Source organism: Schistocerca americana, chromosome X, assembly GCF_021461395.2.
Source record: "Schistocerca americana isolate TAMUIC-IGC-003095 chromosome X, iqSchAmer2.1, whole genome shotgun sequence".
Lineage (NCBI taxonomy): Eukaryota > Metazoa > Arthropoda > Insecta > Orthoptera > Acrididae > Schistocerca > Schistocerca americana.
In genome coordinates, this window is record NC_060130.1 from 283,455,357 (window position 1) to 283,481,252 (window position 25,896).

Sequence of the window (25,896 nt, forward strand, 5' to 3'; positions counted from 1 at the left end):
TTTTTCTAGCATCTGCTCAGAGTTGATAGCGGAGGGTGCATGCATTATTCGACTTGCAGTGTGTGTTAAGTCATATTTGATGTTTGTTTTAAATATCAATTAGTGACGTTTTAAAATCATATAATGATATGTAATTAGGATATTTAGTGGCCAATACATCCACCTCCAACATCAACAGCCGAGCTTTTCCCTCAAAATAAATCAAGCAATAATCGTACCTTCCTCTCCAGCAGCTCAGCACAGATGGACTCTTTTTTCTGCAAATTCGCAAGTGGGACAGTGAAGGAGGGAACGAGGTAAGTGGGGGCGGGTAGAAGATTATTGGGGGAAGGGAGTCGATAAGTGGGGGAAGGGAGAGGGGAAGTGGCACAGAGGGAATCCGACAATACTCTGGAAGTGGTATGATCTAGACTCCAAAACTTGAAACTCCTGGATTTTTTAAATTTCCTGCCATTCTTTGAATTTACCATCATTTTTGAGTTTCCCACCATTTTGAATTTAATCAATTACCGTAATTAATTTAATTTATCTTCATATCAATTTAACGAATTTGCATGTCAATTTGCTTGTGATGTTGCCACATTTACTACCCACCAGGAGGTGAATATGGTGGCCGCCATCCTGGATAAATTTGGCAAAATGCAAACTATGCCAGCACAAAGTTTGGTCCTTTACTCACATCAGCTGAGAGCAGGTCCTGGCCCAGTGTGCTGTGGATGTTTGTTGGAGCCAAAGGACTTGCGATGAGTGAATCTGTGCTTAGGCTCGATACCTGAATACTACATATCCCTGTAGTCAGTTGTTGAGATGACGTTAAGGTGGCAGAATCAAAAGCAACATGAAGGACAGCCCAAATGGCAGTTCCAACTTACAGTTGGAAACGAAGTACTTGTATTGCCTCAGCATGGGTGACACAGGCGCCCAGCACCCAAGCTGAACAGATTGCAGATGGGAAGATCGGTTCTTTATCCAGGGAAAATAGAGCTGGCGCCCATCCTCAGCTAGTCAACATTGCCAGGGATGCAGCTTGCAGGTGTGAAGTCTTCTCCATGGCTAGATGGATGTAGACTTGTAGCAGTGGACTCTATGTTAGCGGCAGCTTGTAGACACTTGTGGAATGCACCAGGGCATCATGGTATTCCACTGGTGTCCATGATGTAGATAGAATGGCTTTGATCTGAGAATGGGCTTGAGCAGGGCAGAGGTTTTATAGCAGTTGATACCATGACCTGCTCCACACTGGTAACTGAACGTGTTCTTATTTTCTATGCCTATCAGCACTCTCAGCTAACCTACTGCTTAACTTCAGGGTTTCAGGAGGTTCTTTTATGCGAAGTTTTTATCTTGAAAGGCTTCCTCATTACGTCTCTAGGTGAAGTTTGAAATTACTACATTTAGCCTGGAGAGTTGTCCCTGCTCTGCATTGTTGTTTAAAGCCATGAATCTGTTGTTCTTGGTTTCCCTCTCGCATACTATGATGAAACGAGATCCCAGCTTGTTTGTACTTTGGGCTTCCTGTGTTAACATCTGGTTATGACGCCACTGCATAACCAGTAGATGTGTCGCACTTTGCGAGATCTCAGTCGGTTTCTAACAAAATTTTATTGCTGCACTTGCTTAATATTCTACTATGTAAGAACATGATAAAAGCCATTGGTAGGCATAAAACATCGTCCAAAACTGGACTAAATGTTTCTCCAAAAATTATTTTGAGCAATTACTTAAAGAGCCCACATGAATTGTAAATGGTTCGAAAACATGCTTGACTTCTTAGCAACAAATAATCCAGAGCAACTAGGGAGCATCATGACAGACACAGAGAGACAATGAGGTTTTTGTAACGAGACTGAATACTGTAACACGCAAACCCACCAAAAATAAATGCAAGATATACCTATAAAAGCAGAAAAAAATTCTGTAAATATGTAAAGGTAGAACAAATGCGTATTAATGTAAGAGAATTAATATCGACAGAAATTGAAAGAACTATACCAAATAACTTAAGAGACTTAACTCATCCCACAAGGTATGCTAAACAAGTCAGGACACTGTTACAGAAATTCAGCGTGAACTTCAATGCGAGATGCTGTTAATAGTTTTCAGAAAGAAACTCCGTTTTGAAATCTGGCTGAAGATTCCAAAGAAATTCTGGTTGCATGTAAAGTACGCCAGCAGGAAGACAGCGATGACAGCATCATAAAAAGTAGAGTTACTAAATATGTTTTTCTAAATTCTTTCAACAGAAGAGACGAAGTAAATATTCCAAAATTCAAATAAAAAACTACAGCCAAAAGGAGTAATTTACAAGTAGACATCCTTGGTGTAGCAAAGGAACTCAAAGTGCTTGATAAAGGCAAGTCTTCCAATTCACATTGTATACCAGTTTGATTCTTTTCAGACTATGCTCCATATTTAGCAGTCACATACAACTGCTCACTTGACGAAAAATCTACACCTCAAAACTGGAAGGTTGGCAAAGGTCACAGAAAGACTAAAGAGAAGAATCAGGAGTACTCCACTGAATTACAGACCCACATTTGATTTGCAGTAGGATTTTGTGACATATACTGTGTTCCAATATCATGAATTACAGCTTACCTCAAAGAAAACTATCTATTGACACAAAGTCTGTACAGATTCGTATGCAAGAAAACTAGCTCTTTATTGCTCATGAAGTAATGAGTATTATCGACAGTGGATGTCAGCTTGATTCTACATTTCAAGATATCCATCAGCGTTGTGATTCCATTCCTCAGAATTAGCTTCTAGTCAGATTGCGAGCCTATGAAGTATCATCTCAGTTATGCGACTGGATTCGTGATTTCCTGCGAGAAACGTCCCAGTAAAACAGAAGTGATATCTGGTGTTCATCAAGGAAGTGATGCAGGCCCTCTGCTGTTTCTAACCTACATAAATAATTTAGCAGACTATTTAGCAGCCAAATACAATTTTTTACAGATGATGCTATCATGTACCATAAATAACTAAGTGTGAGGTCATACATGTGAGTACTAAAAGAAATCCCTTAAATTTCGGCAACATAATAAATTACACAGTTCGAAAGGCTGGCAATTCAAAAAAATACCTAGGGACGACAATTATAAGCAACTTAAAGTCGAATGATAGCATAACATTGTGAGGAAGGCGAATTGGAGACAGTGTGTTATTGGCATAACACTTACAAGAGACTACCTACACTACGCTAGAGTCTTGCTAAGTGGTTTTGTATCCTTCATGGACAGGATTTACGGAGGACATAAAAAAAATTTCCAAGAAAGACAACTCGTTTTGTATTATGAAGAAACAGATGAGAGGGTGTCATACATATAATGTGTTTGCCAGGGTAACATAACTGAGACACAAGCGTTTATCATTGCAGCAAGATCTTGTAACTAAATTTCCTTCTCCACCGTTATTCTCTGAATGTGAATATAGTTCTCTGATGTCCAAGTACATAAGGAGAAATGGCGCCCATGATAACATAAGAGAAATCAGAGCTGCACAGAAAGATAGAGGTGATTATTTTCCCCTCATGCTGTTTGTGTGTGTGGAATGATAGAGAAACAGTGTGAAAGAGGTTCAGTGAACCTGTTGCCAGGCACTTAAGCATGAACTGCAGAGTGGTCCTGTAAGTAGATAAAAACTGCCTATAGGGCCCCATAGGGTGGGGCAATTGGCAGTTGTCATCTACCACTACCAATCTTTTTCCCACCTAACTCAACCCTTCCAAACTCCATTTAAAGAAATTTAACTGAATGTAATGAACAAAACTATATAAAAAATCATAATACCAATTTAACTGATAAATTTAACTGATTTGAAAATCATTTAATTATAAAATTTCAACCTAGTTTGAAAATGATTGAATATCAGTTACAGACAAATTTTTAACTATTAAAAATATCTTGTCCAAAAACAAAATATAAAAATTTTGAGAATACAGGAATAAAAATCTAAAACTTTTTCCATACATAAATGGATTCAGTTCCTTAGAAGCTCAACAATTCTATTTATTTCAAAAAATTAATGAGCCATTATTAATTTTTAATATATAATTTTACTGGTTGTGAATACTTAAATAGGAGATAAGGTGGAAAAATTTGTATGCAGCTTAACAAAGTAATTAAACTTATTTTGCCAAACAGATATAACAAATTAGTTATGGAATATGGTTTTAATTGTTTTGAAAAAAAAACAGTCACCTTGTTATAATATTGTAGAAAGCGATGAAGATTTAAAACTGATGAAGTTAAGCTCTTAAAAGAAATACTTCCTTTTTCTTCTAAAATATTTTTGGGAAAAAAAACAGAAAACCAGTTCATCAATATTTAGTTGAAAAAGCATTTAAAAAGATTACCAACAATAAATTTAGAAAATAATATAAACTTGCTTGACCTAAACTTCGTGCTTGCATCAAAGCTGGAAATTATGAAAGCTGAAATACTATCTAAAAATATTTCATGGGTTGAAAATAAATTTATTTTATTGTGAGTGAAAAATAAAGACAAAAGAGAAATATATGAAATTTGGGCATCAAATTCATAATTAGAGGATTTCACTCAGAAAATGAAATGTCAAAAAAATTTAAGAAAGGAAAATAAAATATTTTAACAAATATATAATTTTTCAGCTTTCAGTTTCAGTCGCACAGTAAATGTAATTAAGGGAGTAGAGTTAACAATTAATAGATATATTTCACTAAGAGGTCCATTTTATATTGAACTATCAGAAAGAAAGCAGATAGCTTAAATGTTAAAAGTAACAATCGAAAATCTTTTCTATGGTGTATGGCTTAAGCATTAAATCCAGTAAATAGAATTAAATATAAAAACCTATACATAATAGGTAATTATAAAAACTTTGCTATTGAGATTGAAGAAAAAAGTACCTATACTATGTTTCCTGTTGACACTAAAATTTCAAAAACTGACACTAAAATTAATGTATCAAATAATGTTGAATCATTTGATGGAGATAGCAAATATATCCAGTATAAAACAAAATCTAAATAAGAAAAATTGATTTATTTATTATTTTAAAATGGAAAATAATACACATTACTGTAGGATAAAAGATTTATCTACACTTGTTTAAAGTCAGATTAATAAAAATGGTAATAAAAATATATTTCTGATTATGTTTTTTACATTTTGATAATAAAGAAAAATTAGATGATCGCTGAAGAAGTTGTTAAATTAATGACCCTTTCAAAGTAGAACTACAAGAGAAAAATGAATACATAGCAGTTTGAAATTATAAATGTACTCAAAAAGTTCCTTTTTTCATTTGCGCAGATTCTAGAGGATTGCCATTAAATTCTCTAAAAATATCCAAATGAAATAAATCAAAATGAACTAAAATCAAATAACCAAACTTATGATATACAGCATCAACACAAACCAAGTGGCTGTTATTATAATATTAAATATTAAAATATTATGATTACATTATACAGGGTGTTACAAAAAGGTACGGCCAAACTTTCAGGAAACATTCCTCACACACAAGTAAAGAAAAGATGTTATGTGGACATGTGCCCGGAAACACCTAATTTCCATGTTAGAGCTCATTTTAGTTTCATCAGTATGTACTGTACTTCTTCGGTTCACCACCAGTTGGCCCAATTGAAGGAAGGTAATATTGACTTCGGTGCTTGTGTTGACATGTGACTCATTGCTCTACAGTGCTAGCATCAAGCACATCAGTACGTAGCATCAACAGGTTAGTGTTCATCACGAACGTGTTTTTGCAGTCCGTGCAATGTTCACAAATGCGGAGTTGGCAGATGCCCATTTGATGTATGGATTAGCACAGGGCAATAGCCGTGGCGCGGTACGTTTGTATCGAGACAGATTTCCAGAACGAAGATGTCCCGACAGGAAGACGTTCAAAGCAATTGATCGGCATCTTAGGGAGCACGGAACATTCCAGCCTATGACTCGTGACTGAGGAAGACCTAGAACGACGAGGACACCTGCAATGGACGAGGCAATTCTTCGTGCAGTTGACGATAATCCTAATGTCAGCATCAGAGAGGTTGCTGCTGTACAAGGTAACGTTGACCACGTCACTGTATGGAGAGTGCTACGGAAGAACCAGTTGTTTCCATACCATGTACAGCGTGTGCAGGAACTATCAGCAGCTGATTGGCCTCCATGGGGACACTGCTGTGAATGGTTCATCCAACAATATGTCAATCCTCATTTCAGTGCCAATGTTTTCTTTACAGATGAGGCTTCATTCCAAGGTGAACAAATTGTAAATTTTCACAATGAACATATGTGGGCTGACGAGAATCCTCTCGCAATTGTGCAATCACGTCATCGACACAGATTTTCTGTGAATGTCTGGGCAGGCATTGTTGGTGATGTCTTGATTAGGCCCCATGGTCTACCACCTATGCTCAATGGAGCACGTTATCATGATTTCATACAGGATACTCTACCTGTGCTGCTAGAACATGTGCCTTTACAAGTACGACACAACATGTGGTTCACGCACGATGGAGCTCCTGCACATTTCAGTTGAAGTGTTCGTACGCTTCTCAACAACAGATTCGGTGACCGATGGATTGGTAGAGGTGGACCAATTCCATGGCTTCCACCCTCTTCTGACCTCCACCCTCTTGACTTTCATTTATGGGGGCATTTGAAAGCTCTTGTCTACGCAACCTCGGTACCAAATGTAGAGACTCTTCGTGCTTGTATTGTGGATGGCTGTGATACAATACGCCATTCTCCAGGGCTGCATCAGTGCATCTGGGATTCCATGCGACGGAGGGTGGATGCATGTATCCTCGCTAACGGAGGACATTTTGAACATTTCCTGTAACCAAGTGTTTGAAGTCACGCTGGTACGTTCTGTTGCTGTGTGTTTCCATTCCATGATTAATGTGATTTGAAGAGAAGTAATAAAATGAGCTCTAACATGGAAAGTAAGCGTTTCTGGACACATGTCCACATAACATATTTTCTTTCTTTGTGTGTGAGGAATGTTTCCTGGGCCGGCCGAAGTGGCTGTGCGGTTAAAGGCGCTGCAGTCTGGAACCGAAAGACTGCTACGGTTGCAGGTTCGAATCCTGCCTCGGGCATGTCAACACAAGCACCGAAGTCAACATTACCTTCCTTCAATTGGGCCAACTGGCGGTGAATCGAGGAAGTACAATACATACTGACGAAACTAAAATGAGCTCTAACATGGAAATTAAGTGTTTCCGGACACATGTCCACATAACATCTTTTCTTTATTTGTGTGTCAGGAATGTTTCCTGAAAGTTTGGCCGTACCTTTTTGTAACACCCTGTATATAGTAATGGGTGCTACAAAGATCCAGTTGTGCATAAAGGACTGAACTGCCATAAAAATGTTTTTGCATGTATAAATTTTAAATTTGTTCTTTGTGTAGAGGACATTATGCAAAGAAAAGTTGATCAACATGATCATTTAACACGTAAATGAATAAATAAATCTTTATTTACAATTAAAACTGCTAATTTTTTGGCAGTCTCTTTACATACTTCATGTGGCTATTGTTATTTTTTTGCAAGAGAAATTATGATGAAAGAAACTAGATTTACTACCAAATAATGAAAATAGATATATTAGTTTTGGTAAACAAACAATAAATTTAAGAATGGGAGTCATTGGTACACTTAAATTTATTGCCTCAAGCCAGGATAAGCTTCCTTAGAAATTATAAAAGAACTGGAAGGAAAGTGTTACAAATTTTTTCCAGAATCTCTAATAAATTTAGTTACTAAAAATTTATCTATTCCTAAGATTACAAAAATCGTTGAAAAAATTATTGAAAAAGAACATAATTAAGAATCTTGTAATAAATTAAATGAATCTGATATTAGCGAAGGAGATTGTAATCACATTAAACTAATTTGGGGAAAAATAACATAACATTTTAGGAGAATGTAATGATTTACATTTAGAAATGGATGTTTCCATATTAGGTAATGTTTCTGAAAATTTTAGAAGTCCTGCACAAAAGCTTATGGTTAGACCCTTCTTGGTATTTTATTGCTGCAGATTTATGTTATGATTCGTTGTCAAAATGGACAGAACTACTACCTCTTGAATTATTACACAATTATGACATGATTTTAATGAAAGAAGAAGGAAGAAGAAGTACAAACAATATGTGAGAGCGAATAACAAGTGTATCAAACATTATGCTAAAACTATTATATAGAATTTATTAATAAATTTAGTATGCAAGTAATTTATATAGTTATGCTGCAAGTCAACATCTTAAGTCATTACACAATTATGACATGATTTTAATGATAGGAACAGGAATAAGACATGTAAAAGATTGTTAAATCAAATAAATATAAAAAAATTTTTTTGAAAGACTTTTATATCGAATTTTGTAATAGAATTTGATGCAAATAATTTATATAGGATATAAAATTTTTATAATGTATATTTTGAGCTTTGAATGGGTTGATCAAATAATTTTGCATCTGAAAAAGTAAGCGAAATTTTTGATGCTTCCAAAATGGGTGATGTTTCTTATGTACATCTAGAATACCCAAAAAAATTACATGAGGACAGTCAAAATTCATCTTTGGTCCTGAAAATAATACTGTGTCTCAGACAAAGGAAGTAAAGAAAATAAATATAATTAGCTTGTTTAAACAGAATTTTTTAGCCATATTTTCTCAGGGAATGAAAATAAAAAAATCATTCAGTTTTAAAATTGAAAATATTTATTTATGATAGATTTAAACACAGAAATGAAGACTAAAGAAATAATGTTTTTGAATACGTTTTTACAAATAAATGAATTCAGTATATGGAAAAAGATGAATATAAGAAATAGAGTAAATGCGAAATTAATTAACAGCTAAGCCAAATATTAAAGGAAGAAAAATATTTAATGAAAATTAAGTTGGTATCTATGTGAATAAAATTAAAATTTGGTTTAATAAACATATCTAATTTGGAATTTGTATTTATTATTTATCGAAAGAATTAATGCATAATTTTCACTTTAATATTATGAAACTAAAATATGGAGAAATATTGTAGTTTACTATCAATTAGCTGTTAGTTACTTGTACACTACAGAACTGACGATTTTTATGAAGATTTGAACGTAGTTATTGATTATTTTAATACTAGTGATTATCCTGAAAAGAATATATGTAATATAAATCAAGTTAATAGGAAAGTAATAGTAAAAATGAAAGATGAATGTAAAGGAAATATAAGACAAATGCAGTTAAAAGTAAAATGAGGTTACAAGATTGTAAAGTGTGGTAATTGAACAATAAAGAGCAATATAGAACTATGAGAATAATGCTTTCAACATGAAATTTATTTTCTTGAGAGTAATAAAAAGATTTTATGCCCTCATGATAAATTAAGATATTTTTGAAAATAAAATACATTAATAAACCATATGGTCATTATGACATAAATTATATTTAATGTGGTTTAATTTGAATGAAATTCACATTTTATTATATCTATGTTTTCTATTAAAAATTATTCAATCACACGTTTTTGGACCCTAAGCGATAATTCCAACCATCATACTAATCTTTTAGGCTGGTAATACATATAAAATTTGGAAAACTTTTCTTCTGAATGTAGAATGTCTCAGTGATAACTAACATTTTCTTAGATTTAACTAATTACAATTTTGTTGTTTCTTCAAAAATATTTTTTGTATTATAATTTCCTAACTCTTCCAATACTTTAAAGAGACCCATTTATACACAGAAATATTTTAAGCTGATGCTTGTAGAATTAAGAATTATTATAAATGTTCTTATTTTCTTTATATCGTAGAATTCATTTTTATCTGTAAATGAATATTGATCTTAGATGTTGCATACTTATAAAAACAATTCGAACTGTAGTTTTGACTATTCACACAATTTTTTGAATGTATGTTTTTAGGAATTATGCTCCTATCGTTTTAATCAGAAATAGAACTTAGTCTGTTCTTAAGACATTATAATAATATTTAGAAACATATTTTCCACACAGATGAAGAATTTTATTTTTATTAAATATATTTTTATGATGTTCATTTAAACAAAGCCTACACTTTTTTGATAGTCATCTTTTGTATATTTCTTGGAAATAAAATTTCTCAGCCCCAATGTTTACAAATCTTTGATTTAATGGCTTCCATTTATTTAGGGATATATTTATATAAAATAAAAATTAGAACTAAAAATCTAACAAATTTTTTCTAGTCCCGGCAACAGGAAACTTCAATACAATGATAAACTAGTTGTAATGATGACTGATTATAAAATAAGCCTTGTTTTGAAGCTGTAGATGTTGCTGAAGTTCTGGAATACTGAATATGCAATTAGACTAGTGTTGATAAAGAAGATAAATCTATATTAAAAATTTAAGCCCTAGGGCTATAATTATTAATATTCATCAATGAACTAGGCTTCGATTCTTTAATTTAAATTTAAAACAGTAATGGGAGGAACCAAACTATTCAGAAAATGTGTTACTCATGAAGTTTTAACATCAGTTTGTAAATATGGTGAATATAAATTTAAAAAAACTTATAGTGTTATATAAAGGTCATATAAACGATATGGAAGAAGGATGAAATTCAAATAATGATTTAAAAGAAATGAGTGAAATAAAGGGCAAATATCTCTTTTAAAATCACATGATAAATTTGATTAAAGTATAGAAATTTCAAATGAGAGAGTTAAAGAAAGAATGGAATACTAACACATGCTGTACAACAAACAGAAGATCTTAATTAAAGAACAATTTTCGTTATTTTAAGACTACATGATCATCACTTTAGATATCATTATTATGTTATTAGAACACCAAGAAGAAGAACAGAAAAAAAAGGACATTAGAAATTGATGCTCTCTGTGCACAAATGTTGCAACTTGGTTATTACGCAAATCCAAGAAATTTTTATCAAAGGCTTAAGAACTGAATACTGTCATAATTGTTTAATTATTTATTATTCATAGTAAAGCAAATCCTTTAAAATTGTTCAATTCATTTCTTAACTAACTGTTACAGTAGCACCATTAACATCTATCAAATTACTTTTTGATCAGTAACAAATTTCTGATTCGTGATTTCTTATAGGATATTTTGGATCATAAAACATAGAATCACCAATTTATAAGTAATGTTTAAAAGAAGCAATAATATTAATTGCTCGACGAAAATATTTACTTTTTCTGCAAACATCCCATCAGCTAAATTAAAATGTATATTGATTAATTCAAATGAAATAATTTAGGAACATCATTGGCAAAAGTTTTTTATGACTTCAGTGATGGTATTATTAAAGCCTACAACTTATCCAATACCATCTTTTATAACCATACATAATTTTTCATCATTGTCACTAAGATCTTTAGTTACAATTTTTTCTTCTATAATGTATATATTAGGTCCTTTTTAGTTGTATATAAATCTTTCAAAGTTTTTCAAACTACGTTGTGCAGTACAGACTACTGCAGGTACTTCATATAATTTACAATTTTTTGATGTAATATTTGCAGTTAAAAAAGTTGTAGATTAACCAACTACAGCAATGTCTATATAATAGTCTGTTATATGAATCAGTCATAGACAACAGATGAATTAATTTTACATTGAAATAAGTAGCTAATTTAATATCATTGAAAATTATTTACGTAAGTGCAAAGCGACTGGCAACCCAAAGTGAGAATTATGGAAAAGAAATTAAAAAATAAGTACAACAATGTCTGCTTAATTCTGTTCTATGTTCCAGAAAAGAAGTTAAATAAGAAGCATTGTAAGCAGTTGTCTAGTTCCATTTGATGTTACATAATATGACCAAGTTCTTGTTGTAAAACGTCTTTAATGATTGATTTTAGCCTCATGGTGGTTAAACTGGTGTGAAATTAATCATTGATATATTTATTCTAAAGAGTTCAATCGAACAAAACATAAAACTCTTACAAGAAGGATGAAAAACATAAAAATGAAAAATCGCTACTTTTCTTGATAATAATGATGAAATTATGTTATTAGCTGAATGTGGAAATAGTTCCGCAGTTATATTTCATAATTTTAACATTGAAAATCATGACATAGTTAGTTCCTTGGGGGTAGATGTAAAGTAATAGATTGTTTCTGTTTAGGCCAAACATTTTCGAAAATATCAAAGCAAATTATCATAATTTAAAATTTTTAAATTTTTTATTGAAGCTTTAAAAATTTAAGTTATATTTATCATAAGTTTGTCGATGGTGATTGAAAATTTGGCAATTTTAAGGAAATGTGTAGTAAATGTTGGAATAATGATAAATTAAGTTTTATTAAAACAGACATGACTAGTAAAATTAATGAAGGAAACCTAGAAACAAAATTAAAGATTTCCTATCAACATAAATGTAGATTTCTAAAAATATAAAATTATAAAAACGTAAAATTTTAAAGATATAAATCATTGTTTTTAATTTTTTTAAATTTTCGCAAAATATAAACTTCTGAGCCTGAGGTTGATCAAATAGGTTAACAAAATGGAATGATAAAATAATAATTAAAAGCAGAGTTTAGAAAATGGAAGAAATAACCAAGAACAGTACATGAAGAATTTGAAAACAAATCGACCTGTTAGTGATACAACAGTAAAAGTTACAAATGGTATTAAAAGTTTCGATGGTGATGTATTGAAAACTGTAGAAGAAAATAGAACAGTAGAAAAAAATAATTCCTGCCATTTTCTATCACAACTATTTAGACAAATTTCACCACATACCACACATTAAACAATATGATAGTAACAAAAGAGATTATACACTAAACGAGTACAAAATACAGGATTTAATGAAGAAGTATGAAGAAGTGGTTAAAACTGGAAAAAATTAAAACATGGAGAACAAAATATTAAAAAATTAACATAAGTGAAAAACTGTTAGAAAATATCAACCATTGTGAAGATTAAGTTTTTGGTTTAAGGCCTGTTGTGATAATCTTCAAACACGCCAAGGGTCTCACTGAGGCCTTCACGGATCAAAATTACCGTCCTAATGTACCAGAAACACATCTACTGTGCCTTGTCTCTCCAGTCACCTATTACAACCCATATACACACTGTTTGACCACAGAGGAGCACTTCTCTTGTGACTCAGTATCACCCAGGAAGGTAGCAACTGAATCACATTCTCCAATTCTCCACTACGGTTTCGACTACCAATCGTCATGCACTGAAATGAGGAATGTCCTCCCCATCCCTCCCACAGTTGTATTCCAACAGCCACTGAATCTATTCAGTATCTTGTAAGGTACACATAATGTACTGTGGTTGATCCACACTTTGTACATCACAATCACAGTTCTCAAGATGACCAGTTTAAACTGTCATATCTTGATACAAACCCTTTGCTAAATTGCACACAGTTGATAAAACACATGTATCACCTATGCTTGTGTGTGTGCCTGTGTGTGTGTGTGTGTGTGTGTGTGTGTGTGTGTGTGTGTGTGTGTGTGTGTGTGTTTTACCAACTGAGTTTTTTTTGAGATATGTATATGTGTGGAGTGCCTTTTATGTTTTGCCTTCATGTAATGCAATAAGGCAATTTGTTGCCAAGTTCCATAAAATCATATGATGGCAGCAAAAGTCTGTTGAGACCAATCATCTTGGAACAATGAAAGTGGCTGCATTGCAATCACTGCATACAAAACGTGTTCTTCATTTCCTACTCAGTATCCTTGATCTTCTGATCTCCCAACTTCACCTCTGCTCTCAAACCATTGCCTTATGGCTCATATCCCTGCAATAGACTTAGATGGAAGACCTGTCCCATACATCCACCCACTACCACCTACTCTACTTCTCACCTTTGTCCTCTTCCTTTCCTTCTCCCCCCCCCCCACCCCCATCTCCAACCCCAAGCATAGCCTCCAATGCTGCACCTAGCAACCCAATGCCGTCCACACCATGTCCCTGCACACCCCCACAGACAGCACTAGCATCTTCTTGCACTCCTACCATGCTATCTCTCTCACCCTCCATCCAATGTCTCCATCCTCCACACCCCACCACCCACCCTAAAAGTTTGCTACTCATGTCAGATGTAGTTTGCAGTCAGACCTCAGTGCCCGGAGACTGTGGCCACATGTGCATGAGTTGTGCTTGTGCGAATGTGTGTGTTTTGTACATGAGAAGGACTTCATCCAAAAGCAAATATTTTAACAGTCTTTTTCACTGTGGCAGTCTGCTACCTCACATTCTGTATTTGGTGAGTAGGTACTGTAATTAGGCAAAAAGCATTACAAATGTGTAGTTTCTATATTTTTAAAACAGTTCTTTCACTATTCTGGTATTTTAGCTATAATTTAATGGTAGGTACATTCTGGACAGTTGTCTTAGCAGGCATATTTGTGCTGGAACCATGTAATGCAACATGTATCTGAAGATTGTTTGCAAGGAGTTCTGGAGTACACACTCATGTGGCAGTGACTGATTCTGTATCTGAAGAAATTGATTTTTATATAAAAATCAAAAACTTTTATTACTTGATAACTGTTTCTATTTACACAAAAATATAACAGCTCTGTGTTCTGATGGTAATTTGATCTGCGAGTGAATGATTAACTTTTCTTGCTCTGTTGTTCAACTTTGGGTGTTATTTCCTATTGTCAGTTATCATAAAACTTGAGGCTACAAGGATCCCAGTGCATACAGGACATCTCAGGTCTTGAAGAGGGACTGTTGACAGAGTAGCTCATCTTCAACATCATTAACAAGTAATGGTGGAAACCTAGATCAAGACCTATAATGGTCTAGTAGTGACTTTGCTGGAGGCTGACCTTGTTGTTGCTGTTAATATAGTCCTCAGTTCAAAGACAGATTTGATGCAACTCTCCACACTTGTCTATCCTGGGCAAGCCTCTCTGACTCCACATACCTAAATCAACATCCATCCATTTGGAACAGCTTACTGTAGTGAAGCCTTGGTTTTCAGTGTATATTTTGACCCCCACACTTTATTGTTTACCAGACTGACTATTTCTTGATGCCTCAGGATGTTCCCTATTAACAAATCACTTCTTTTAGTGAAGTTGTGCCGTAATGCTCTTTTCTCTCCATTTTCATTCAGTACTTTCCCAGTAGTTATCCAATCAACTCATCCATTGTTCAGTGTTAGTTTATAGTATCGAATTTCAAAAGCTTCTATTCTCTTCTTATTTGAATGATATGAAACAATGGACAAACCAGGATGGGATAACAATGTCCAGAGACACTGGTCATGTGAGTGTGAGTTTTGCTTGTGTGAATGTGTGTGTGTTTCCTACTTTTGGCCGAAAGCTTAGATTTTTAGCAGTCTTTTTGTTGTGCCTGTCTGTGACTCAACATCTCCGTATTGTCTGAATGATGTATCATCATGTTTCACTTCTATACAAGATGACATACCATACAAGTACCTTCAGTAAAAGACCTCTTAAAACTTAAATTTATATTTAATGTCAATATCTTTCTCTTTTCTGATACACTTTTCTTGCTGTTGCCAACTTGCATTTTACGTTCTCTCTACCTGCGCCATCATTAGTTTTTTTGCTTTCCAAGTCGTAAATATCATCTACCAATTCTAGTGTCTGATTTCCTACTCTAATACCCTCAACTGATTTATTTGGCTATATTCTATTGTTCTTGCCTTTTGTTGATTTTCATTTTACAATGCGTTTCAATTCATTATTAATTATGCACAACTGATCTTCGAAGTCCTTTGCTGTCTCTGATAAAAACCTCATAGTTTTTATTTCTTCTGCCTGAGTTTTAATTCCCTTTCCAGGTTTCTCCTTCGTTTTTGTTACTATTCGCTCAATGTGCAGATTGAATAACAGGAAGGCTACAACCTTGTCTTAACTCCTCCTTGCCTGTCATTTTCTTTCGCTCTTGTTTCTGCTGTTAGTTTCTGTATAAGTTGTAAATAACCTTTGCTCCCTGTATTTAGATCTCTGCTACAGTGAGAATTTTAAAGAGTGTGTTCAAACCAACAATTTCAAAAGATATCTCTAAATTTACACAAGCTATAAATGTAGGTTTGCCTTTTTCCCCATTCATCCTCTGTGATGCATCATAAGGTCCATATTCATTCAGATATTCCTACATTTCTCTTGAATCAAAACAGATATTCCTCATCTCATCTTCTAGTAGTCATCCCATTCTTCCTGAAGCATTCTGAGTTAGTATTTTGCGAAAATGACTTACCAGACTGATGGCTCAGTAATACTGAAATGAGCCAGCACTTTATTTTTTTGAATTTGGGATGATTGTGGAACCATGTTCACCCAGAACAGATGAGGCTATAGGTCATCTGTGTTGTTGGGATTCTGGATAAGTTAACTTAGACATTCAGACAAAAATAGAATACCTTGGGTAAAAGCCATAAACACACATGTCACATTTATTTTCATCCAGACACACAAATTATACATTATTCTCACATAACTTGTGACAAAATATTAAAAATAACTACAGCAAGTGCATTTTCATCCAGATTATTGTGTCATTTATGTGTAACAATCAGGGAAGAGTTACTCCAGCATTAGGTTGGGTGAAGTTGTTTTTGCCTGTGTTACAAATGAACCATCATGATGTTCAGCTGCATTGTTGCCTTTAAATGTGTCATAGTGGCTTCAAATGGTGATGAACATGTAGTGACAGTTTCATCATCAGGAATTATCATTTTGAAATAAATGATTTCAGTTTCCTTCCAGTTATTCTTCCTGATACTACTGAAGTTACAACATGAACAATTCTCGTTAATCCATTCTATTCGGTGCATAGAAGGTGTAATAGCTTTGTCATGGTTGGTTCTCTGGAGAATTTCAATAATCGTGAGAGAATGTCATCTACTCCAGGAACTTGTTTAGACTTAGGTCTTTTAGAGTTCTGTTAAATTCCTCTCATAGTATCATAAACCCCATCTTATCTTTATTTACTTCCTTTTACATTTCTATAATATTGCCTTCAAGTTTATTTTCATTGTATGGACACTATGTATTCCTTCCACCTTTCAGCTTTTCTGTGTATGTTTCATATTAGCTTTCCATCTGAGATCTTTATTTTCAAACAGCTGGAATCTCTCCTCTCCAGAGGTTCTTTTCCCTGTTATGGGTGACTACTATATTGCTGTTAATAGTGGTTCACTTACATTCTTAGTGCTTATTCCCTATTAGTTCCACTCCAGTGTTACACCTGTTTAATTTTTTGATGGTAAACCTGTACTCACTGGGTCAGCAGCATTTTCTTCCTGCCACCACAGTTCTACAATTCTTATTACATCTCATTTCAGCCAACCCATTTCTGTTTTCAAATTCTTTAATCTAGCTACTTCATTAACAGACATGAAAGGACTAACCCACAGAATGTTAGATTTGTTCTTTCTAATGACAACATTCTTTTCATTAGTCCCTGCTTTGAGATTGAAATGGGAATTATTTTATCTTCAGAATATTTTATTCAAGATTATGTCATCATCATTAAACTGTACAGTAGAGTTGAACATCTTTCAAAAATATATTGCCTGTAGTTTAACCTTGCTTTCAGCTGTCCATAATACCTACATAAAAAATCCATATTGGTTAATTTTAGAAGGCCAGATAAGTCAGTTATACAGCCTGTTGCCCCAACTATTGAATAGGCTGATACCCCTTATCAGGAATCATATAATGGACAATCAGAAAGTTTCTGGGTCTTTCTGCACACAATATAACATGATTACAATGTGGGTATATGCACATTAATGTGTAGGGCAGGGATTAGTGTGGCATTTGTTTCTTTCCAATGCACATGTGGTAAATGTGGAAATATGAACTATGGTGCCATTACCTAATGCATTCAAACAAAGTCAATGTGCTGTTATTCTTTTCTTGGCTGCCAAAGAATGAACACCGATGAACATCACTGGAGAATGAAGAATGTGTATGGGGCAGCATGTCTCTTGAAAATCACCATTTAAAAATGGTGCACCAAGTTCCATGCTGGTCGCAGTTTGATAGATTTGGCTCTAGAGTGTATACTTCCATAAATGATTTTTAACGCCATGTATGAATACAACCTTTAGAAAAATGACAAATTCATTTTTCAGGCTGGTTAGGACACATAAATAGAAATTAGTTTGACAGAAATGGTTGCTAGAGAGAACTGACTGGCAGTGTAATCACTACAAACGTTACCTCAAATTGAGTGAAGGAGCAAAGGTGCCGCTATCATATCTGAAACTTCCTGCAACAGGGTCAGACTCCTAGTGCCATTAAAAAATAACTATGAATCTCATGCTTTCTAACTTCACTAATGACATAGGCTGAAAGTAAGCATGATAATTAACACAAAAAACCTAGTTCTGGTCAATGCTTACATTAAGGGGAAATGTGGAAATGGCAGTGCTGCGATAGGTTTTGGAACCAATAGTTCCTGCCTCAGGGAGGAGAGAAGATGAGATTGAGGAAGGTTAAAGAGGAAAGACAAGTCACTCAGACCATAGGGAGAGATTGGTTCGTTTGTTGTGACAAGGGGTGAGAAAGATGGAAAAGGGGAAGGGTGGTTACATGAAAGAGAACATCTATAAGCAATACTGACATTTGTCCTGATGGCAAGCACTGGTCAATGATTGTATCTCATAATCTTATATTTTTGTGAGAGAATTTTCGTTTTCATACAAAAAATAATTACTATCATCATTCTGTCCTGGCTTTGGTACACTGCTTGTAGTCAAAGCTAATTTCTGAGAATATGCTCCTTCATTGTGTGGTTTTATGTTGTGCTTTTTCCTGTGATCATCGAGCGTATAGTATTGTTTAATATAGCTAAACGAATATCTTCTAATGTATTTTAGTTTTAGATTTTCTAGACTTGTTTACTGTGTAAAATGAACACTGCAGTTTTTATTGCAGAAGATCACTCATTTATATTTATGCACCATGCTGAGTCAAATTGGTCTTGTACTTACAAAGAGAAGCAGGAAATTTGTTGTTATGCCCCATGTTACCAAGCAGACCACTGACAAAAGCTGCACACCCAACATGTACCAGCCACCTCCTGTGATAAAGCATAAGAGAAAAATTAAATTACTGAATGGCTGTTTATAGAGGAAGACTGTGGAGTAACACAGACAGTTCAGCTCAGCTTTTACTTGGATGTGCAAGCATGAGGTTGCCAGTGCTTGTGGGGGATGGTGTGGGCTTGGTTGGACTATCCATAGAAGACTGGGATGAACTGACCATGACAAATCAGTATCATATCATCCAGAGATATAAAATTGGAACTTCTACAAGGTTTTACATAGAGGTCATATGCCCTAAACAGAGGCTTAGGCTTCGAGCACTATGGGACTCAACATCTGAGGTCACCAGTCCCCTAGGCTTAGAACTACTTAAACTTAACTAGCCTAAGGACATCACACACATCCATGCCCGAGGCAGGATCGGAACCTGTGACCGTGGCCCTAAACAGAGGAATGAGCTCTGACACTAAGGAGGGAAACATGTTAACTGAAATGGATGGCTACTATAAGAAATATTTAGCTAAATATAATGAGCATAATTTTCAGTTGGTAACAAAAATTACCCAGGAGAACAAATTTTATAAAGAAGTTTGGGATGAGTGGATCCTAAAGAAAAGTTGTCAGTCACAGTAAGAAATATTCTAAGGAGAGGTCTGCTGCATACTGGTGGGGATGAAAAGAAGTTTGCTTCTGTGAATGACTTCAAGGCTTCAAAAGGCCTCATATGGGATAGCAAAAGGAATCAGAATATGATAAAATCTTGATTTCACTGAAGGGGTAGGTACTAGCCTGAATGGATTAGGGAAAACCTTAAATCAAGATGGACAAACGAGAATTTAATTCTGCCTTCTTCCAAATATAAATTTGGTCTCATTGCTCTATTAAGTTCTGCATTTAGTGATTTGGAACATTAGTTAAGACCCAAGCTGTTATCTCATTTGGTATACTATATCTTATTTTGTTCATTAGGTGGCATTGTGTACCCATATGGAATGTCTTCAAGAATTAAGGAACAAAGAATCACTCTTGGTGACATCATCTATTGCTTTCTGGGCCTTGTGAATGAACAGACAGAGCTGGGTTTGAAAATATCACTGTCTGTGGAAACTATTTTCATTCCTAGAGGATATTTTTTGTCTTCAGAATTTATAATACAGGAGCATAAGAAATCTTTCAAAATTCTACAACAGACTGTGGTCAGTGATATAGGGCTATAATTGTGAGCATCTGTATGGCAAACCTTTTTCAAAATGAGATTCACCCATAAATTTTTCCCATCACTTACAACGCTTTGTTGTTCCAGCAACCTGTCATGTAGTGCTGTTAAAGAGAAGCGAGTTCTGCCCCATACTGTGTGCAGAATCATTTAGGTACTTCATGAGGTACTGTCATCATTCCTCTGTTAAATGACCTCAGTTGACTTCCTATTCCATGGTCACTTATTTTGTTATTCGTCATTTTAGCACTTGTGTGATGATTGACAGGAAGAACCACATCACTGCTTTCCTAAGTGAAACTGTATTGAGAGAAGGAATTCTGTATTATGACCTTATCCCTGTAATGCACCATTTCAGTTGACATTATGATCACTGAGTGTCACTGAGTGTTATATGAATAACAAATCAATAAAAAAGACCAAAATTGCTTAGAATTTTCTATAGATTGGTAGATAGAATTTTATTTTCAAATTATTGAAAGGTTCACATATGCCTCTCCTTGCACTATTTTTTTCCATTTTATGTTTGTCCACAATGTTTTCGTTATGTTGAAATCTGTGGCCAACTTCTCTTTGCTTTTGGAGCATATTTCTAACATGGTCTAACCTGGGTGCACTTCCCATCTCCCACACCTTTGCTCGGCACATACCTGTCCAAGGTGTGTTAAACAGAACTTTTGAACTTTATCCATGAATGGGAGATGGTGGTTCAGTGAAACAAAAGGAAATTAGTTCCCCTAACTGTAATCTTGATTCCAAGTTAAACATACAGTTGGCTACAATTTTCTATTGTTGGGACTCTTCCGTATGTAACAGCATCATCTGCAAAAAGCCTACCAGAACCTCTGACTTTATCCACTAGGTCATTTATATACAGGGTGATTATAATTAAACTTGCAAAACACTGTAGAAATAACACCACTGGCCAGAATGACATCAAATTGCAACAGAATATTATCGGAGAAGGGGGAAAATGTGCGGCAGAAGGAAAAAAATAGCGTGAAAATTGATCAATAGATGGTACTGTATGTGTCAGAATATGTAAATGAAAACACCTTTCATGCCCACAACCCAATGAAGTTGATATAAACATGGCTTTTCCTCCTTTAGCATCTGTGACGTTCCCCATGACAATCTCAATGCATGATCGTTTTCTGCTTGTAAAGCCATATTAAAGAATGTTGACTGTGCACACAACGCTCTGCAGAAGTTCCAGACACTGGAGGATTTGAAAAAAGACGTTGGTCTGATGACTGCTGTGAGTCTGGAAAAACTGACTGGGAAATTCGAAAAGACAGGTTGTTTTGGTGTGCAACCTGATAGGAGGAAACGAATTTATTCGACGTCAGTGAAAGCAGTGGCCACAACAATGCAGGAGGAGACGAGTGGGGATGTGCAAATGTGTGGTGCATGGAGAATTGCCCAAACATTTGACATATCCGTGAGCACAGTGTGTAAAATCTACAAAAGGTCCTTCTTTGTCGTCCATTGAAAATTACCCCTGTGCATGAGTAGCTTCCTGTTGACCTGCCAGCAATAGAGACCTTCGCTTTAGAATTTCTTGCTTGAATGGAAGTGGGCAACGATTGCTCGCAGAAGATTTTGTGGACAGACGAAGCCCACTTCCATCTGACAGGATATGTCAATACACAGAATTGTCGAATATGGGCAATGGAAAATCCACACTCAAATCAGCCAGTACCACTCCACCCTGAAAATGTCACTGTGTGGTGCGGATTTATGGCATCACTTATCATAGTGCCATATTTTTTCGGAGAGAGATCTGCTACCGGTCCTGTTATTCGTACTGTCACTGCTAAGTGCTACGAGAGTCTTTTGCGCAACCACGTCATTCCAGCGCTCCAACAGCGTGGATGTGTGGATGGGATCATTTTTAAGCAAGGTGGCACAACTCTGCACATTGACAATCTAGTTAAGCAGCCACTGAAGCGGCATTTCGAAAATGCTAGAATTATCAGCCACCATTTCCCTATAGCCTGGCCGACCCGATCACCTGATCTTAATCTGTGTGACTACTGGCCTTGGTGCTATCTGGAAGATGTTGTTTTCGGTGACATTATTGCATACTTAGCTGCAGTGAAGATATGCATTACGCAACACATTCTGAACGTGACCCCGGAAACACTTTGATCAGTTGTGGAACATGCTGTTTCTCGATTTCAACTTTTTGCAGAAAACAGTGGACAGCATATTGAACATGTTTACCGCCAGTCACACGGAAATTAATAATCCGATTTGATTTTGATTGATGCTTTCATCCGGGTTTTGGCCTCAGGACACTTAAAAATCGACTTTTCCCATCCAATGTGATATGACCTCATCGTGGTGGATGAGCTTACGTAACTAACAGTATCACACCCATACACCCATGGACACTGAGTAGTACAGTACAGTTTGTTTACTGTCAAACGTACACCTTAGGCATTGTTATATGAGTCATTTGTCATTTGTAGTCGACCACTATTAGATTATGATGCTTACAGTGCCATCTACTGCTACATTTTGTAACTATATATTTTTCTTCTGCCAAATGTTTTCTCCCTTCTCCGATAATATTCCGTTGCAATTTGATGTCATTCTGACAAGTGATGTTATTTCTACAGCGATTTGAAAGTTTATCTTTAATCACTCAGTATATTGTGAATAGTAATTATACCATTATACTTCCTTGACATATGCCAAAATTACTTCTATGTCTGACGATTTCTCTCCAATTAGAATGATATACTGTGTTTTATCTGTTATAAAATCTCTTCAACTAATCACAAAGGTGGCCCGATGTTCCACATGATTGCATTTTGTTCATTAGGTGACTAGACAAACTGTATGGATGACCTTTCAAAAGTTAAGGAATAAAGAATCAGTCTGAAACAGAGGAACATAACCAAACAAGTAACTGTAAATACCTTATCTTTTTCCAATATTTACGCTAGAATCCATTACCAATATTATTATTATCAAGAAAAGAAACGGAATCTTCAGTCTTGAATCTTTTCCCACAAAGTTACTAAACCAGTCAATCCCCGAAATTTTCTGCTCATCTCAAGTTGGAGGATGGGTTTTCTGATTAATGGTCACAGTTTCATCTCCTAGTTTCCTACATCGAGGCCATAAAGTGCTGTGAACTATGTTAAATGTAATCAGTTATGTTTTCTCCCACTGAACATAAAAAACTCTCATGCATTCACAATTGGAGAGACCCACTAAAGTGATTAAAACAGTGCATGGCATAATAGCACCTCCCCCAATTAAACTATTCAACCAATCTTTTGAATAGGGATGCCTTACCGAAGTTCTGAAGTATGCCAAAGTCAGACCTCTGTTCAAGAAAGGGCAGAGGGAAGACATGGAAAACTATTGGACTATTTTTATTCTTCCAGTCCTGTCAGAAGTGTTAGAGAAAGCAGCTGCAAACCACATCTTAAACTTTATCATAAAAAAGGATATGATTACAAGTAACCAATTCGGATGTTGACCAGGAAAAAAACACTCGGGATACAGTGAACAACTTTGCTGAAAAGATAGGCCAATCATTGGATCAGAGGAGTAAAATTGCAGGTATCGTCTGCGATCTCACAAAAAGCATTTGACTCCATGAACCATGACTTAACTACAAATTATACAAATATCAAATTAAGGACAATGCTCTTAATTGCCTAACATCGTACTTACACAACTGATAACAAAGGGCAACTATCACCTTAGATGCAGTTAATTATTATTCTAAATGGAGTACAGTATCCCAAGGCTCCATTTTGGGGCCAATCCTGTTCCTATTCTGCGTAAAGGACTTACTCATAAATATAAATTACCCATCTGTTATGTTTGCAGATGATACTCCTGTTTTAATTGAAAATGATGATGCAGAATGAATTCTGAGCTCCACTGTAAGCGCACTGGGTACCTTAGATAACTGGTTCCTGCTAAATAGATTGAAACTGAACATTGCAAAAATCCATATGGTACATTTCAAAACCAAATATTCAAAATGTGTGGAATTTAAAAGTCAACACAACAATCAACCTATGAAAGTAGTTGACATGCTCAAATTCCTGGGACTAGATGTGAAGAAGAACTTAAGCTGGAATACACATATTGACTTCCTATCAAATAGACTAAGCAGTTTTGTAGTTGCATTGCATATACTAGCGAATTCCACTGACTTGAGTACATAACAAATTCTTTATCATAGTTATTTTGAATCTGTAATTAGATACAGGATAATTTTCTGGGGAAGTTCAAGTAATGTATCATGAAACTGAAACTGCAAAAGAAAACTGTGGGATACATGTGTACTGCACAGTAAACTGAGTCTTGTCACCCATTATTTTGGAAACTTCTAAATCCTAACTGTTCCTCTATATACATTTATGAAATTATAATTTTCCTACACAGCAGACAAAAATTATTTGATGTGAATAATTTTAACCATACATATAACAAAAGAAATAAAAATAATTTTATGCTACCACACAGCATTTGAAATTATATGCACAGACTCCTCAGTATATTGGGACGACAATATATTACAAATTAATGGGCAAAAAAATATTTAACATGGAGACAGAAATTTTAAAAGCGAGGTTACAGCAGATTCTGTAGGAAAAATGCTACTATTCAATAGAAGAATTCACAAAGGATGAAATTATAACTTGAGCAAGGGGTAATCAAGTATGTATATATAACAAAACTGTATTATTACTATTATTATTATGCTGTTTGTTTACATTAGATGTTCTTTGTTTGTGGTGAAATTTTACCAAAATTTGACATGCCTCCTGTACCTGAATTAAATGATTTAGATTATGTACGTTAAGGGACAAATCACACACACACACAGACACACACACACACACACACACACACACACACACACACACACACACACACACACACAGCTTGAAAGAATTATCCAAATGGGACAGAAATCAGCAAGTTGCTGGGGCTCAGTTCAAAGCATGATACATCACTGAAGACAATTCTACTCCAGTCAAGGAGATTCCAGGCCCCCAACGATGACCTCTGAAGATGTGTGGAGACATCCTGGACACGAGTGGGATACCAACCTCATTATCACCTGCCATACAGCTTAACAACCAGGAGTGATGGTCTGAAGCGCCATTTCATTTCATAGCACAACAGCTTTGGTTTTCATCCAAGACACCCTTACAGCACAGTGGTGCATCAATGATATTCTATGCCCCATGTCATTCCCCTTCATGGCAAGCCATCTTGGGCTTACATCTCAGGAAAGTAATGCCCACCAGTACACAGGAATAGCTTCTACTGCTTGTCCTCGCGCTTCCCAAACTCAAACCCTACCTTCGCCAGTATGGTCACCAGATCTCTCCCCAACTGAGAACACTTGGAGCATTACGGGCAGTGCCCTCCAACCAGCTCAGGACTTTGACGATCCAACGTGCCAGTTGGACAGAATTTGGCATGATAACCCTCAGGAGCAAATCTAAGACTGTCAATCAGTGCCAAGCTGAATAACTGCTTGCATAAGGGTCAAAGGAGGACCAATGCATCATTGTCTTACTCAATTTGTGAAGCCCTTTTCTTGAATAAATCATCCAATTTTTCTGCAACTTTAATCATTTTTTGTCTTTATATGTACATCACATCTACCGATTTCTGTTCCATTCAGATAATTTCT

The 25,896-nt window shown here is 35.2% G+C and overlaps 1 protein-coding gene across 1 annotated transcript in view; it reads right to left on the minus strand.

Moving 5' to 3' along the window:
* The window catches only part of LOC124555964 (putative ammonium transporter 3), a 237,041-nt gene that overhangs the window by 37,741 nt on the left and 173,404 nt on the right, over positions 1 to 25,896 (minus strand). The window contains exon 8 of the mRNA XM_047130011.1: positions 18,947 to 19,035. Coding sequence (XP_046985967.1) covers positions 18,947 to 19,035 — 89 coding nt within the window. The remainder of the gene's footprint in view (positions 1 to 18,946; positions 19,036 to 25,896) is intronic.